General features: G+C 40.2%; 1 protein-coding gene across 1 annotated transcript; it reads left to right on the forward strand.

Annotated features, from left to right (window-relative positions):
• Positions 1 to 2,726: 2,726 nt before the first annotated feature.
• LOC103721088 (probable mannitol dehydrogenase) lies at positions 2,727 to 5,087 on the forward strand. The gene is made up of 4 exons (XM_017846171.3): positions 2,727 to 2,862; positions 3,782 to 4,295; positions 4,378 to 4,531; positions 4,632 to 5,087. Exons 2-4 carry the CDS (start codon positions 3,927 to 3,929, stop codon positions 4,832 to 4,834), a joined length of 726 nt encoding a protein of 241 aa, XP_017701660.2. The 5' UTR covers positions 2,727 to 2,862; positions 3,782 to 3,926; the 3' UTR covers positions 4,835 to 5,087.
• Positions 5,088 to 17,509: the final 12,422 nt, after the last annotated feature.

A 17,509-nucleotide genomic window follows, 5' to 3' on the forward strand; every position in this document is an offset into this window, starting at 1 on the left:
TAATGTTATAGAAAACCCCATGGGATTCTTTCTTTCTTTCTCCCTCTCAAGTATTCCTGGCGTCATTTCTTTAGATTTGCATCGATTTTGTTCTTTCTACCGATTTTTCTATTATTTTATTTGTGTCCAAGGATAGATGGTACGAGATTCTTTCTTTATATTTTTATGTTATTCTAGACAATTTTATTGATATCGTTTTTAAGGTGGAAAATAATGGAAATATTCTTAAAATAAAGCAAAGCTTGGAGAAAAAGATTTATTGGGGCTCCTTTGTTCTTCTTATTCTTTAATATTTTCATATTTATATTTTTTATATTCTTTTTCGAATTTTCGTGGGAGTTGAGGCCCAAAGAGAGTTGCTAGATAGTTTTGGTCGCTTCTTGTACCTTTTTGGACGAAAAGAGACGGACCTCTCGTGGGATACCCGGTTTTCGTTGTTTATTTGAGGTCAAAATGCCAACTTTGTCCTTGTGCGAAAGTGACGGGGGAGAAAATAAAAAACTGTTGCATTATTTTATTTATTTATTTTTGCTAAATAGAAGTTTACCGATATTTAATAAAATAAAAAAACAACAAATTTTGGAGTACTCCAGATAATTACCATCTCCGACCCACTAGATAGTTCGAAGTGGTAGGATATAAAAAGCCATCCAATCTGCGGCTCTATTAGGCTGCTGAATAATATTTATTATTTTATTATTTTTATTTTTTGAATAGAAAAGCTTTTCTCATGTTTACTTGTTTTGCACATGGATCCCTTGTCTGAAAAAATTGCAATCAAATCCCTTGCCATCCCTCCGTCAGACACTGGAAAGATCTAAAGTAAAAGCATGGTGGGGGCCACGAATGCGACTAAGGTGGTTGCAACTCATAACAATTGTGAAATAATAATTGAATAACCAAAAAGGAAGTTACCTTTTTCCCTTTCAAATAATAATTATTGCAATTACTTAGATCATAGAACCATATTTATTATGATATAAATTTAAAATATTATTGTTTCTTTTGATGCTGAAGGAGGGCACGTATCATTTGGGAGCACTAAGCTGCACTCATATAAGTAAATCATCAATAATAAATTATTATATATATTATATATATATATTATATTTAAGTGCTAACAATATTTCTCAGAAAGCTGATGCTGAACAGAAAGATAACTGGATGTTGGAATGCATCAATGTCTTTTGTGGGAGAATTGCAATTTCTTTCCCTTAACTATTCTTTGTTATTAGAAACTTGAATTGCCATTATTGATTTTAATGATGAATGAGACCAGTGTTAATTTAGATATATGGCTATACTTTTTTCTATTTATAAATTTGGTCATTTATTTAAAGGATAAAAGGAAAGAAACCAAAGAGCTTTCAATGAAGGTTAAGTTTGCTGTTAATAAGATCAATCAGAAAATGCTGACATGAAGGGAGAAAGGTTGATGCTAATAGTTAGATTATCCATTGAAAGTTAAAACTGCCCTTCTCTTTGGCTACTCAGCGAGAGGAATCTTTATTGTAGAACGGTGGAGCAACCTCCCACCATTGTTTGTTGAGAAGTCATTATCCCTTCTCCTTTTACATGAGAGCAGCAATAATTTCTTGATGGATATATATTTTGATTCCTTTGTCATCTTGAAATCTAGAAATACTGCATAATGACTCCGACATCTATTTCCTGGCTGTTATGGTTGGGACATCTATTTAAGATTCCTTTGTTGGTGTTACACCCAGTTTATAAACCTCTTTTCAACCTACTCCTCGACCTGCCCGCTTGTTATGTTTATGACCAAGGTCTGAGGTCTATTTGGACCTGATTTTATCTTTTCCTTGTTGGCTCTTTTCTTGTGAACAAGCTTGACCAAAACCTGCACTATTGATCAACAACATAATTTGATCCCAACATAATTTGATTAAATTGCACTGTCCATACCAAGGAGTCAAGTTCTGGCGGGACGTCCCGCGGGACACGAGATGGGGTACCATCTCGTGCGTTGGGACAGAACCGTCTCACCATCGTCTCGGCATCCTGATCGGCACGTCTTGGGATATCCCTTGGAATGGGGTGAATAGTGTCACGTCCGTTCCACGAGAAAACTGGGATAGCCCTATTTCACGGAATTTAAATCTTGATCCACACTCTCTTTTATAACAATATGACACCTAAATTTGTTATCTGCATTGACTGCTTGGCTGATTCGTCAATAGCCAGGTTGGATTCAATCCTTTATGAGAGGGACCAATGGTATAAGGAGAATTACTCTGTTTCACGTGGTAGCTGCAGTGTTCTGAATGCACCATTAATGCATTCTGTCCGGACTGTATTTAACGTTCAACTACCACATGGATAGCTTCTACTGGTGTTCTTGTGTTGTCCGTGATCTTTCAGGACCACAGTTCCGCTGTCCCGTTTCTTGGTTCAGTTTGCTAGGTTTCAATACCATAGCCCAGTCGAATAATATATTGTTTGGAACCATGGTACAAAGCAAGAGCTAGCACTGAAGAAAGTGAATGCATGGGTAGTTTGCCTTCTAAAATAAAATTATTAAGGGGAAGTCATCTGATGAAACATGGGTAGTTTTGCCTCGTGCTTAGATAACTGGCTAAGGCATCTGGATATTGTTGGAATCTAATAATTATGATCTTATATTGTTTTTGTGATTGTCCGTGATTCCTGCGGTAGTTAACTGAAATCCTTTAACATTTCTTGCCTGTGAATAAATGACTAATAGCAGGACAATTTACTGGCCTACAGGAACAATGGAGACGACGATGTCACCATAAAGATACTATACTGTGGGATCTGCCACTCAGACCTTCATAGCATAAAGAATGATTGGACAAATACCATCTACCCGATTGTCCCAGGGTATGTACCTCTGAACACAAACAAACGTTTTTATCCATAATGCAACCTTTCTCTAATACTCATTTAGATGAGTTTAAAGAAAATTGAAAATTCATATTTTGATTATTTTTGCTGAAAAACAGCGTTCTCTTTCAATGATACAGTTGCATGCTGTAATTTACTTGTTACTAGCAGGAAGTTTCTATGCATGGTGCTGCGCCCGCTTCAGATCTTAGGAAAATTGCTCCTCTACCTGCTTCCTAAACACTTCCAATTCTATTTTTTTTTTCGAGAGACCTGCTTTTGCGCACCCGCATATGCAACTAAATCTGCTCCCGCACCCAACCCAGTTTCTGGTAACTAAGCTTTACGTGATCTGCTTTCTTTTATTCAATGGTATGATCAGAGTCGATTTTATTTACAATACGACACAATTATTGCATGACTTGTCAGGCATTGGAGACTCACCATAGCCATTGCATATCAATGGCCACCAAAAGACTTTTGAATGCTTGCCACATAAAATAGGACCTGGAGTAAAATCTTTTAGCTTTTGCAAAATTTTGTTAGCATAATAAAATCTCTTATATCAATTGCTTATGCATGTGCTAGCTAATAATTATCTCAAGAATCTGGTTGACTGCACCTGTAAATGTTAAATGTGGAAATCTGGCCTACAACTGTGGCAAGTGCTCGTTCGTAATGATGTCATGGTCTGTCATGGTTTTCATCTTACTATTGCTATTGCAATCATTCCTGCGCATGGAGTATCAGTGCATTCATCCTTAGGGAAACAGAAATTTTCAATATTGCTTCACTCTCAACATCATTCACACGAGCACAAAAAAATATTCACCATTGCACAAAGCAACCATTTGATAGACAGCACCCATATACCCGAAAGCACATGAAGATTCACCAAAAAGAAGTAACTTTGCAGGCATGAGATTGTTGGCGCCGTTACTGAAGTGGGGAGCAATGTACGTAAGTTCAAGGTTGGAGACAAGGTGGGAGTGGGCTGCTTGGTTAATTCTTGCCGTTCCTGTGACGGCTGCAAACAAGGTTTCGAGAACTACTGTCCCAGAATGATACTTACGTACAATTCCGTCGACGCTGATGGAACAATGACCTATGGAGGGTACTCTGACATGGTAGTCGTCAACGAGCATTTCGTTGTGCGGATCCCCGACACCATGCCCCTAGACAAGTGTGCCCCACTGCTTTGTGCTGGCATCACTGTATACAGCCCATTGAAGTATTTTGGACTCAATGAGCCAGGGAAGCATCTTGGGGTGGTCGGGCTCGGAGGGCTCGGCCATGTAGCTGTGAAGTTTGCCAAGGCATTTGGAGTGAAGGTCACAGTGATTAGCTCGTCCCCGAGGAAGGAGAAGGAAGCAATTGAACGTTTGGGAGCTGATGCTTTCATGGTCAGCAGCAACCCTGAGCAGATGCAGGTAAAATAGAGCAATTCCAACTACAAAATCCACAGCCACCAACCCTTGTATCTTACTCTTGTATGTTTTCTTGTCCTGTTAGGCTGCCATGGGCACGATGGATGGTATTATCAATACAGTGTCTGCGGTCCATTCCCTCATGCCACTACTCTTTCTGCTGAAGACCCGTGGGAAGATGATCATGGTGGGTGCTCCAGACAAGCCCCTGGAGCTACCAGTTTTCTCTTTGATCATGGGTAAGTAAAGTGCTGTTTCTTAAATGTGCTGTAAGATTGGTGTTTCCTATGTTTTACTTGATGGTGTTTTGATGAAATGAATTGCTGGATCTGCCTATAGGTGGGAAAATTGTGGCGGGCAGTTGCATCGGAGGAATGCAGGATACCCAGGAGATGTTGGACTTTGCTGCAAAGCACAATGTAACAGCAGACATCGAGCTCATTGGTATGGACTACGTGAACAAGGCGATGGAGAGACTTGCAAAGGCAGATGTCAGATATCGATTTGTCATTGACATCGCCAACACCTTGACCGCTGCTTAGATTTGGGGTTGCAACGATAGCTATATCCCATTATTCAGGACTTTCTGGTTGCTATCGTAGTGTTCTTTCCATGTAGTTGGATTGTTGTTGGTCATTCTATCCTATGTTTGCCTTACTACATCATGTCCTTATCATCTGAGATTTTGGGAGAAGCTGCTGTTTGATGGTCGTTGCTTTATAATGTGAGGTTCTGTTCTTAGTACATTGAGAATTTAATAATATATGGTGTGTCGCTCAACATATGCTTGATGGATTCCACATGCTCTAACCTGTTATTAGATGTCGAGCGAGCAGATTATTACATAATTGCATGAATGAGGAGCGTTCTTTATTGTTTAATGCGACGTAATGGATTTTCCTTCACAATGTTGGTTATTCTCACTTTGCTTTGACATTTTCGTATGTTCTTGACTAAGAAAGTGAATTTGTCGCTGGGGGAAAGCAAAAGAAATTTTGGTTAGTCTTCCTTTCGGAAGAGTTGGCTATTTATGTTATACAATCATACAAACAGTCCATGCAGCAGGTGCGACGTAAATCATGAACATGATGAACAAAAGCACTGCAACTAAAACTTTCAGAATTGCTGTCATGGAGTTTGCAGCAGAGCCTTCCATTCTGTCACCTGCTTGTCAGGAGTGGCTTGCGCCGAATTCAACCATTCGGGAAACATTGCATATATCCACAATGACCAGGTAATATTTACTGATCTTGTTGGGTTACCTGTTGATCTAATCAATGACAGCAGACCAATACGCTTGATCTTCCAAAAGTTGCTCTCAATTAAATCAATGGAACAGTAGACGAATTCGATCAGGAGTCAACCCGTGTGATCTCTGAGAACAAGCTGCTTCAGTTTGTAGAAAACTTCATTGGTATCTTGAACAATTTAAAGTCCAAGCTGCGCCAAGAGCAATTGTGATTTGGCCCAACCAACTACTTCTCATTCATCCTCTGCTAAGAATGGAGAGATTCCCTCCCATTGCGGTTCCTGTGCGGGCATGGGAACCCACAAGAACGTTGGAATTAAAGAGATCGAAGCCCGGGCGGTGGAGACTGAAACAAGAACTGCGAGAGTTTAGGTCCATTGCTTAGTGGAAATTTTAGTTGTCTTAAAGTATGACAGGCTAGCAGAGCAACGGCTACTATTCTTAATGTATGACAGGCTATTCCAGCAGGAAGCAACGGCTAGCTATTTCTCTCATTTAGTTCTTTCTTTCTTTTGTTTCTTTCTTTCTTTAACCCTTAATTGTAGCCATTGATTATTTTACACTCTTGTATATATTGAACAAAGCATACATCAATACAAAGAAAGAACACAGATCATCTTTCCTCCAATCTTAGTTTTCTTCACATTTGTCATGGTATCAGAACTATTTTAATTTTTTTTTAATGGCATCATCTTCAAGTTCATCCTCGAATTCTATCTCGAGTGCCTCAGCTTCCATGCCCCATATGGCTGCTGATCATTCCAACCCATATTTTCTCCATTATGGCGATAGCCCAGGCATCATGTTGGTCTCGCAGCCCCTTGATGGTGATAACTACCCCATCTGGAGCCGTTCCATGTATATGGCATTAAGTGCCAAGCACAAAATAGAGTTCATTGATGGGTCTCTTCCCAAGCCAAGCCTGACAGATCCTTTGTATATGTCATGGGTTCGTTGAAACCACATGGTCCTCTCTTGGATCATCAATTCTATCTCCAAAGAACTGAGTGCTAGCGTGATCTACATTGACAATGCCCATGACATGTGGCTTGATCTCAAAGATCGGTTCTCCCATAGCAATGGTCCTCGCATTTTTCAACTAAAGAAGGCAATTTCCTCCCTTACTGAAAATCAAAATTCTGTAAGTACCTATTTCACCAAACTCAAAAGTTATTGGAATGAGTTGCTCAACTTTCGACCTCTACTTGATTGCTCATGTGGCGCTTTCAAGCAATTGGTTGAATACCAACAACAGGAATATGTTCTCCATTTTTTAATGGGTCTCAATGACTCGTTCTCTAATATACGTGGTTAGATTCTTCTTATGGACCCCTTGCCACCCATTAACAAAGTATTTTCCCTTGTTATTCAAGAAGAAAAACAGCGAGATATCACTGCTGCACCGTCCCTCAATCCTGACTCCACTGCCTTGGCTAGCAGGGTACATACTACTCAACAACCTCCTCGATCAAACAGCAAGAAAAATAGCTCTAATTTTTTTCGTCGTGAGCGTCCAACATGCTCTCATTGTAACATTGTTGGACACACTGTTGATAAATGCTACAAACTTCATGGGTACCTTCCAGGCTATTGCACCAAGAGTAATTCTCAACGCTCGGCCAACCAGGTAGCCACCACGGCCTGTCCTTCTGATGCTTCACAACTGCCAATTACCCAAGAACAGTGCCAGCAACTTCTTTCTCTCCTCAAGAGCCCTTCTCTCTCAAGAGCCCTTCTTGCAGGTACATCCCCTTGTCTTGCCTCATTCTCTTCACATAAAATTTTTTGGATTATTGACACAGGCGCGACTGACCACATGGTCGGATCCATCACTTGCCTCACTTCCATCACTTCGGCTCTTCAAGCTACTGTCAAATTGCCCAACGGTGATGTTGCTTCTGTCATCCACATAGGCACTATACACCTCTCTGCTTCTCTTATTTTACATGATGTTCTTATCGTACCTTCCTTCTCCTTTAATCTTATTTATGCAAGTAAGCTTGTTCATTCACTTTCATGTTGCCTTAGATTCTTGCTTGACTATTGTTTTATACAGGACCCTTCCACATGGAGGACGATTGGGATGGGTAAGGAATTCGCTGGGCTATATTCCCTGCTACATGATCCGGCTGGCTCGCCTGCTATTGCGGCCTCTATGGTTGACACTTCTCCAAATCTATGGCACTATCATCTTGGCCACCCTTTTTTATCTCGCTTAGAATTAGTAGCAGTTCTGTTTTTAGTATTTCCCTCTCTTCAAATTATCATTGTGCTGTTTGCCCTCTTGCAAAACAGCATCGTTTATCCTTTCCACTTAGTTATATCAAATCAAAACATGCATTTGACTTAATTCATGTTGATATTTGGAGACCGTTTTCTACAGTTTCTCGTGATGGCTCTCAATATTTTTTTAACTATTATCGATGATTTTACACGTTGCACATGGGTCTATCTCATGCGCACCAAGTATGAAACCCACTCTCTTATTCGATCTTTTTTTGCACTTGTCTCTACTCAATTCAATGCAACCATTAAACAAGTGCATAGTGATAAGGGCTTTGAATTCGACATGCGAGATTTCTTTACTGAAAAGGGAGTTATTCATCAACGGAGTTGCGTCAACACACCCCAACAAAATGGAGTTGTTGAACGCAAACACTAACACATACTCAATGTTGCTCGTGCACTCCGTTTCCAAGCTAACCTCCCTCTTCAATTTTGGAGAGATTGCATACTTACAGCCACGTATCTTATCAATCGCCTCCCAACTCCACTTCTCTCGGGCAAGTCTCCTTACGAACTTCTTTTTTTCTTCCAAGCCATCGTATTCCCATTTGCGCATTTTTGGATGCTTGTGTTATGCTTCCACTAATGCTACCAATCGTTCCAAGTTTGACGCCCGTGCTAGGCGTGGTCTTTTCTTAGGTTATGCATATGGTGTCAAAGGTTACAAAATCCTTGACCTTGACACTCATGCAACTTTCATTTCTCGGGACGTTGTTTTTCATGAAACAATATTTTCCTACCACAATCATTCTCCTGAACCATCAATTGTGCTTCCTCGCCCCATTCCTGAACACGTGCCAACTTCCTCCTCGCCTCCACCCCGCACCACCACTGCTCTTTCAACCCTGCCATCGAACCTTTCCAACCCAAGGCGATCTTCACGGCCACGGCAACAACCATGATACTTGCAGGACTATCATTGCCATCTGGCATCATCTCCTCATTCTTCCCAATCATCCACCATGCGGTAGGGTCTCCAGCAGTCAGGTACTCCTCATGATCTTTCTTTATCACTCTTATGATCGTTTGTCTCCCACTCACCGTGCTTTTGCTTTAGCTATATCTTCCCATGTCAAACCTCGCACCTTTCAGCAGGCTGTTAAACATGCTCACTGGCGTGATGCCATGGCTACTGAGATTCGAGCACTTGAGGAGAACAATACTTGGACAATCACTACTCTTCCCCCTAACAAGCATCCAGTCGGCTGCAAGTGGATTTATAAAATCAAGTACAAATCCGACGACACTATCGAGCGTTACAAAGCTCGCTTAGTGGCCAAAGGTTATACGCAACGAGAAGGTTTTGTCTACCATGACACATTTCTCCTGTAGCCAAATTAACTATTGTCCGGTGTCTTCTGGCCATAGCAGCTATCAAGAATTGGGAGTTGCACCAACTTGATGTCATCAACGCCTTCCTTCATGGTGACCTCCATGAGAAAGTATACATGTCCCTTCCACCGGGTTTTTCTAGTCAGGGGGAGCATCAGGTGTGTCGACTCAACAAATCCCTTTATGGCTTGAAACAAGCCTCTCAGTAGTGGTTCTTTAAATTCTCCCACACTCTTCAAGAGCATGGCTTTCTACAAGCCTCATGTGATCATTCCCTTTTTACACGGGTACACGGTACTTCTTTTACAGCTCTCCTTGTTTATGTCGACGATATTATTATCGCTGGCAATGATAATGCTTCTATTGCCGACCTCAAAGCCTTATTCATAGTCATTTTAAGACTAAAGATCTGGGTCCTCTCAAATATTTCTTGGGTTTAGAAGTAGCTCGTACTTCCAAAAAAATTTCTTTATGCCAGCGCAAGTATGCTCTGAAAATTGTTGCAGATTGTGGTCTTCTTGGCTCCAAACCTGTCACTTTTCCCATGGTTCAAAATCTGAAGCTCACCAAGACAGATGGCCCCTCTCTGGGTAATCCCACAAGTTATCGCTGACTAATTGGACGTTTACTGTATCTCACGATTACCCGCCCGGACCTATCCTATGCTATTCAGATTCTCAGTCAATTTATGGATAGCCCTTGTCAACCTCACATGGATGCAGCTACACGGGTTATTCGTTATATCAAAGGGACCCCAGGTCAAGAAATTCTTTTTCCTTCATCTTCTCCTCTACATTTGAAGGCTTTTTGTGACTCAGATTGGGCTGGTTGTCCTGATACTCGCCGCTCTGTCACCGGGTACTGCATTTTTCTTGGTGATTCTCCTATTTCTTGGCAATCAAAGAAACAAAGTATTGTGTCTTGTTCTTCGGCAGAAGCTGAGTATCGCGCAATGATTTCCACTTGTTGCAAACTTACTTGGTTGTTAACTGTTCTACAAACCTTCCAGATCCAACATCCCCAACCTGCTCTCTTATTTTGTGACAACCAAGCTGCCTTGCACATTGCTGTGAATCCCATCTTCCACGAATGAACCAAACATATAGAAATTGACTGTCATCTCATTCGTAAAAAATGCAAGCTGGTATCGTTCGCACTCTTCATGTTTCTTCTCAGCATCATATTGGTGATCTTTTCACAAAAGCATTAGGTTCCGATTAGTTTAATTTTCTCATCCGCAAGCTGGGCGTGCATAACATACACACTCCACCTTGAGGGGGAGTCTTAAAGTATGATAGGCTAGCAGAGCAACGGCTACTATTCTTAATGTATGACAGGCTATTCTAGCAGGAAGCAACGGCTAGCTATTCCAACCGCTAGCTATTTCTCTCATTTAGTTCTTTCTTTCTTTTGTTTCTTTCTTTCTTTAGCCCTTAATTGTAGCCATTGATTATTTTACACTCTTGTATATATTGAACAAAGCATACATCAATACAAAGAAAGAACACAGAGCATCTTTCCTCCAATCTTAGTTTACTTCACATTTGTCAAGTTGGGATTGTCTGTCTGTTAGTGCTGGCCCTTATTTTTATTTAGATTGCATTTTAAGTTTAATATATTTAAGTTTGTTTTTCTAATTAGAGTGGGTTATTGATATTTTCAGCTTTTAGTGGAGGAGTGTGGTTTATAAATTGGAGAAGAGAGTTATGTGAAAAGTAGGAAAGAATTATTTTTGGTTAGACGTGGCTTCTAAATGAGAGGGAGCCAATCTCATTGTTTTGACCTTTGTTTTTTCGAATAAATTTATTTTTCTCTTCCACGATTATTTTCTTTGGGCAATTCTTTACAATATATATTTTTTATTTTGGTGTTTGTTCTAGATCTTGGGCCGGTATGGTCGATTTACTCCAGATAGCATCTCGTTCTAACATTGCTAGTAGATGATGCGAGAGATAAATCACCAATTTAGAGAAGTAAAAGAAAGAAGAAACCAATTGACATGTGTGAAGATTGAGATTATTCTTCTATTGCTTATTCTTATTGTTATACTTTTACTGTTGTTGATTAGCTGAACCCATTTCACATGATGAGGCCAAAGGCAATGGTGTTTTGGAGGATATCATAAAAAAAAGAGATTTCAACTCTTAAGAGGAATGCAATATGGAATTTGGTTTCTTTGTCCAGTGGTGTTCCCTCCTATTTCTCATAAGTAGGTTTATAAGGTGAGGAAAAAAAGGAAAGTTTTCAATAAAAGAGCAAGTGGTGGATATCTTCACTAATGGATTGGTGATTGAGCGGGTTGAAAATTTGCATAGCTAGTTCAACATTGTTAGCCTTGATTTCTTAATGAGGAGTGTTGAGAATCATTACTTGTTTTACTTGTGTTAGGATTCTATTCCATGTTTATCTTAGCTCCTTATTTAGGGTTGGAAGTGGGCCGGGCAAGGCCATATGGCCCTACTCGAACCCGAACCAATTTTTTTGGGCTTCAAGCCGGGCTTAGGCTTGAAAATTCTTAGATAATTTAGGCCTGAGCCCAACCTAAACTTAGGCTTGAGCCTGGCCCAAATTACTTGTTTGGGGAAAAAATAGGTCCATCCCAAACCTGATCGAAGTTTAATATTCATAATATTGCTTCACAAGTAAATAAGCTAGTTAAAAATTAAGCTCTCTCCTATAACTCAAATAAATGATACATAATACATTATTCTCAATTAAATTCATTTTACCTTTACTTTCTCATTATTCAGTTTAAATAATAATATACAAAAGCAAATTGATTTGGGCCTGAATTCGGGCTCTGTTTGGAACTTGTTCGGGCTCGAGCTTAGGCTGGGCCAATGACATCTACTGGAGCCTGGCCCGAAAAATAAATAAGCTCTACATTTAAGCCCAAATCTAATCTAAACTTTTTCGGACTTAGCCCAAAGTCTGGCCCGAGCTTATTTCCAGTCATATTCTTTTTCCAACTTTAGTTGGGATAATTTGCCTTTTAGTACCATGTAAGCCTTAACTTAATATATTTGAGTTGGTTTTTTAGTCAGAATGGAATATTTTTTTGGTGGGACAAGGAGCGTGGAAAACTTTCTGGTTGCTGGCACCGCCTTCCCGGTCAACCTCCTGTTTGCGGCCTCCGTTGCCTGCTACACCTCCGCCGCCGGCCTCCCTCCTTCCAGTCCTGCCGGGCGACTGCGAGACGTGGACAGGTGGCAGTGCGAGCGCCCTCCGCGGCCGCAACGCTAGTCTTCCCGGGTGCCAAATGGATAGTGCGACGTGGGATTCTGCGTCCGACTTTGGTGGTTGACGTGCATCTAGGGAATTGACCTGGAGCGAGCACCGCAGTTAAACATGGATTAGAAGCAAAGAGCCAAGTAAGTAACACACAACCTGCAACAGAAACTTGGAGTTATTACCTCCCAACAAAACTTCGTCACATTGTCATCTTGTCATGACAGTGGCTTTCTGTCCGTCGATTGTTGTACTAGGTAATGGTCCTGGCTGTTGGGTTTATTATCACCGGCTTCAGATCTATCATCACCAGAAAAAGTGAAAAATACCAGCATATACATGCCGACGCTAGATAAAGACGTCGATAACTCTAGCTCTGGCGCCAAAATTTGCCAACATTTCAAAAATGCAACGGCAGGCATGAAAATGTGATGACACTAATAAGCGTAATGGAAAGCACAATGCTTATTAGTGTCATCAGAGGCCAAGAACTTAAGGAGGGAAAGAAGCAGATGATGCTTAAAAGTATCGTCGGAATCCTACGCCCCTGTAGCCTTGGACCTAAGACGACATTTATAAGCATCGTCGAAGGCCTCTGATGATGCTTTGAAGCGTCGTCATCGTCGGAAGCTGACACTTAATATGACGCTTATAAGTATCGCCGGAGGTCTAGACCTAAGACAACGCACATAAGCGTCGTCGGAGGGCAACTGTCCCAACCAACAAAACTCCAGCACCCAACTTGAAGCCCTCATTTTCCACTGGCACTAGCCCCTTTTTCTCCTCTCCGGCGCCCACCGACCGATCCCAAGTCCTAATGGATCTCCTCCTCCCTCCTTTTCGGCGCTGATCGACCGACCCCAACCCCTGATCCAGCTCTGCCTCTACCTGAGGTATCTTTCTCATCCTCCCTCCTCTCTAGCGTGGACCGACCGGCCCAAGCCCCGATCGAGCTCTGCCTCGGCCAAACGTATTTGTCTCCTCCTCCCACCTCTCCGGCGCCGACCAACCGACCCCAACTCCTGATCGAGCTCTGCCTCCGCCCGAGGTATCTTTTTCCTCCTCCCCCCTCTCCGACGCCTCTTCTCTTTAATCGTTTGTATGCTTTAGATTCAATTTACAAATATTTTTTACACATAAATCCTAATGAGAAGGGCAATGTTGGGAGTGAATGGAATCTGTAAAAGGCTCAATAGGAAGAGTGTGGAGTAAAGATCTTTGCATCTATATCACCTTGCTCTTTGCTTAATTATGGACAACACCTTGGTTTTCTACTTTAAAGGGGACAATCATAAAAGTTTACAAACGAATGTTATTCTTGTTTTCTTTTTTTTTGTTAGGGCATTTTTATCTCTCTACTATTATCATAATGGTGAAAATAAGCAGTCACCTGCCACTGCTCTATCCAACTCTTCTTTAGAGACTGCCAATTGCATTTTGATCCATTTCTCTCTATCAAGAGAGAACCGCAGAGTAGTTGCATTGTAATAAAAAGTTGGTATTCATAACCTCCTTGGTACCATTTCAAGACACACCAGCATTCAGTGTAAACCTAACCCCAGATGGCAAATTTGCCTTGCTGACTGGTTTGGGGATTTTATAGAACTAGCTCAAGCTTTCGAGTTGGTGCTAAGTGAAATATAGAACAAAGATAATATTGTGATGCTTTATTTAATTAATGATAGCTATTATTCCACCGAGGAGGAGAAATAACCTTGGCTTTTCTTTTGTATTTTAATGTCTTTTTTGAGAAAGAAGTTGAAATCTTGATTAATTAACTGGTAGAAAGTAATAAAGATTGATGATGATCTTTTTTTATTATTTTCCATTGTTTGTTTTCAGAAGAATGCTTGGTTGCCATGTATCTTGTTTTCACTTTGTTAGGAAATTGGACTCTGTGTTAGTTAATTTTTCAAAATAAAACCTCTAAAAATTCAAAAAATAAAAGATTGTAAGTTCGATGGTTCTCTGAATAGCAAGACATATAAGGGACATATAAATCCACATGTTCATTAACATCTTCTTCTTTGATCTTTTCGTCAAATAAATTTTATGCCATCCTTCTTCATATCCTTATTTTGTTTACCTTTTTTAGATAAGTTGCAGTTCAATTAGTTTTCTAATAGAATGGACAAAAGTTGGATAAATAAGTCGAGATCCATTGCCGAATATTTGGATGGAGTTTACAATTTTATTATATTTGCTTTTGAGAAATCTAATATGAATATGAAGATTTTATGTCCATGTCAAAAATATGTAAATAGTTCTTCTCTTGTGCCAAAAACTGTTGAAGAATATTTGGTGTGGAATGATTTTCTAAAGGATTATACTGAATGGGTATTTTATAGAGAGTCCATATTGTCGTCTCTATGTAACCAACCCTCTTATATAGAACACACCTCTAGTTTTGAATCCAGTAACATGGAAACAAATTATGTAGAAGAAGATGATATAGGAGGCTTACTCAGATATGCTCTTGGACATATTATTAAAAAATTAACAAATTTTAGTAGATGACAAGAATCAGCTGTAATAGGTGATGAGCGTACAGTTACCGATTCTATACATGTTGAGAAACTTATACATTCTGATGATACAGCTCAGTATCATACTTAGAGAAATATTGTGATCAAGAACTATATCCGGGTTGTAAGAATTTTATAAATATTTTTTTTTGTGCATTTATTCTATTTGAAATATTTGAATTGATGATCTAGCAAGTCTTTTACTATGCTTCTTCAATCATTAAAGGATGCATTTCGGAAGGTGTTACTTTGCCATCCTTCTTATGAAGCCAAAAAACTAGTAAAAAAATTAGATCTTGGATACAAGAAGACACACAGTTGTCCGAATGACTATATTTTATAACGTGATGAAAATATTAACCAAGAGTCATGCCGAATATCTTCACGATGGAAAAAAATATAAAGAAGACGAGCATAATTTGTTAAATGAAGTGGATGTTGCACAGATTAAAAAAAAATCGGCTAAAGTTTTGAGTATTTTTCCTCTCATACTTAGATTGAAAAGGATGTATGCATCATTGAAGACAGCTTCCTCGATGAGATAGCATAACGAAAGCCGTACAAAGAATGGAATGTTAAGACACCCAGCGGATAGTTTAGTATGAAAAATATTTGATGATAGGCATCACAAAGTTGCTTCTGATGTTCACAGTATTAGGCTAGGTTTAGCTACTGAAGGTTTATTGTGCACTTAAAGGATTATGTACTCAATCGAGCATATCTCGAAGGCTCGATTGCTAAAGAATATATTGTTGAGGAGTGTTTGACAGTTTGTTCGAGATATCTTGGAAGTGTTGAAACTGCTTTCAATCGACCTTAAACGAATTATGGTATTATAGAGAATGCAGATGTTTACAAGTTCTCATCTAGTGAAAAATTTTTGAAAAAAGTTGAAAGTGTTATTCTCGACCAAAAATCGTTGGCACAGGCTATGTTTTACTTCAAAGTGACTTAATATCCGAGTATCAACAGGTTAGTGTGGTTATAATATTAGATATAATATTTTTAACTAAAGATTTTTTGATCGTTCAGAGAATTTTAATAGCTCAGCGAAGCGTCAACATTCGTCCTAACCCAAGGATTGAGCAAAAATGGTTGGTTGAGTTATTTCTTGAATAGCTTTTCAAACAGATTAGATGTTTAATACATTAATTTATGTGGACATTAACATTGAATAATTAATCATTACTTCTATCATTTTTTTAGGTACCAACAATGATGGAGAGAAATTATTCTGATGAATTAATAATCATTGCTCGAGATCCGAACAATATTGTCAACAGATATGATGGGTTCATTATAAATAATTTTAAATTTCATACTAAAGAGCGTGAGAAATTTAGAAAAATCCAAAATAGTAGGATTATGGTTGAGGTGGACGAAAACTTATTATGATGCCCTAACATATATTTATGAGATGGATTATTATGGAAAGTTAAAGGTAGTATTATTTCGATGTGATTGGGTGGATATAAACTCACCTAGTTGAGGCAAGATATAAATGGCTTCACATTTGTAAATTTTTCAAGGTTACTATATACTGGTATGCTATTGAAAGAGCCCATTCGTTTTTTCATTTCAATCTCAACAAATGCTTTTCGTGCAAAAATCAAAAGATAAAGATTGGTTTGTTGTCATTAAGACTAAACCTAAAGACTCATATAATATGAAAAAAAGGGTTGGAAGAAGAGGATGACGAAGTTGTAGACGAGCTACAAGCGCGAGGGCATGACAAGGGAGGAGGTTGCTCGTGTTTGTCCTTCTGATGTATACCCTCATTAGTGGAGGGAGCTTTTCACTACTGGTTTTCTGAGAGAGAGGACAGGTTGTATATATTGTTTCAATACCTTATGTTGTGGTTCAAATTTGGCTCGAGGGTGACCATGCCGAGGGAGTCAAGGGAGCTGCCGGCTGGGGCGGAGAAAGAGAGGCCACCTCATGCGCGGCGGTGTACCTGCACAAAGACTCACGGGTGGTTCCGGTGAGGGCCCTCCGATGCTCAAGTTAGGGTGGATCTTAGTTGGTCTAAAAAGTTCCTTTTGTGTTACCTGATGGGGCTATTTATAGTCCTCGTAGAGGTGTCCAGGTGGCGGAGGTATGGCCCATCCTCGTCATGGGAGGAGATAGGTTTTAGACAGATAGCCGCGCAGCTAGAGCTTGCTTGAGGCGCACGGCATAGGTCGTTCCTATAAATGGTGAGGCGTTAATAGGTGTGACGGGATATGGCTGGAGCAGCATAGCGTTGTCCTTGACTGTCGTTGGCGAGTAAGCAAAGCATGGCACGGTGACGTTGTAATGTACAGCCACGTAGGCTGGCATGGGTACGCACGTGGGTGCGACTGTGGGCAAGGTCGAGCTTGATGAGGGGTCGCATCATATATTCAGAGAGGTTAGCTTGGCGGGTGCTGAGGTCCACCTCGCTTTTCGGTCCCGAGGTCGTTCAGTAGAGCTTCCCGAGCTCAAGGGTCGAGGGGCGTTGATGGATAAGACGCCCCAAGCTCGGTCGAGGCGCGTCAGCGAACATAAAGGGTGTCCTGAGCTCAGTTGGGGCGAGTCGGCGAATATATAGGGCGCCCCGAGCTCGGTTGGGGTGTGTC

The sequence above is a fragment of the Phoenix dactylifera genome, chromosome 1, assembly GCF_009389715.1.
Source record: "Phoenix dactylifera cultivar Barhee BC4 chromosome 1, palm_55x_up_171113_PBpolish2nd_filt_p, whole genome shotgun sequence".
In the NCBI taxonomy this organism is placed as follows: domain Eukaryota; kingdom Viridiplantae; phylum Streptophyta; class Magnoliopsida; order Arecales; family Arecaceae; genus Phoenix; species Phoenix dactylifera.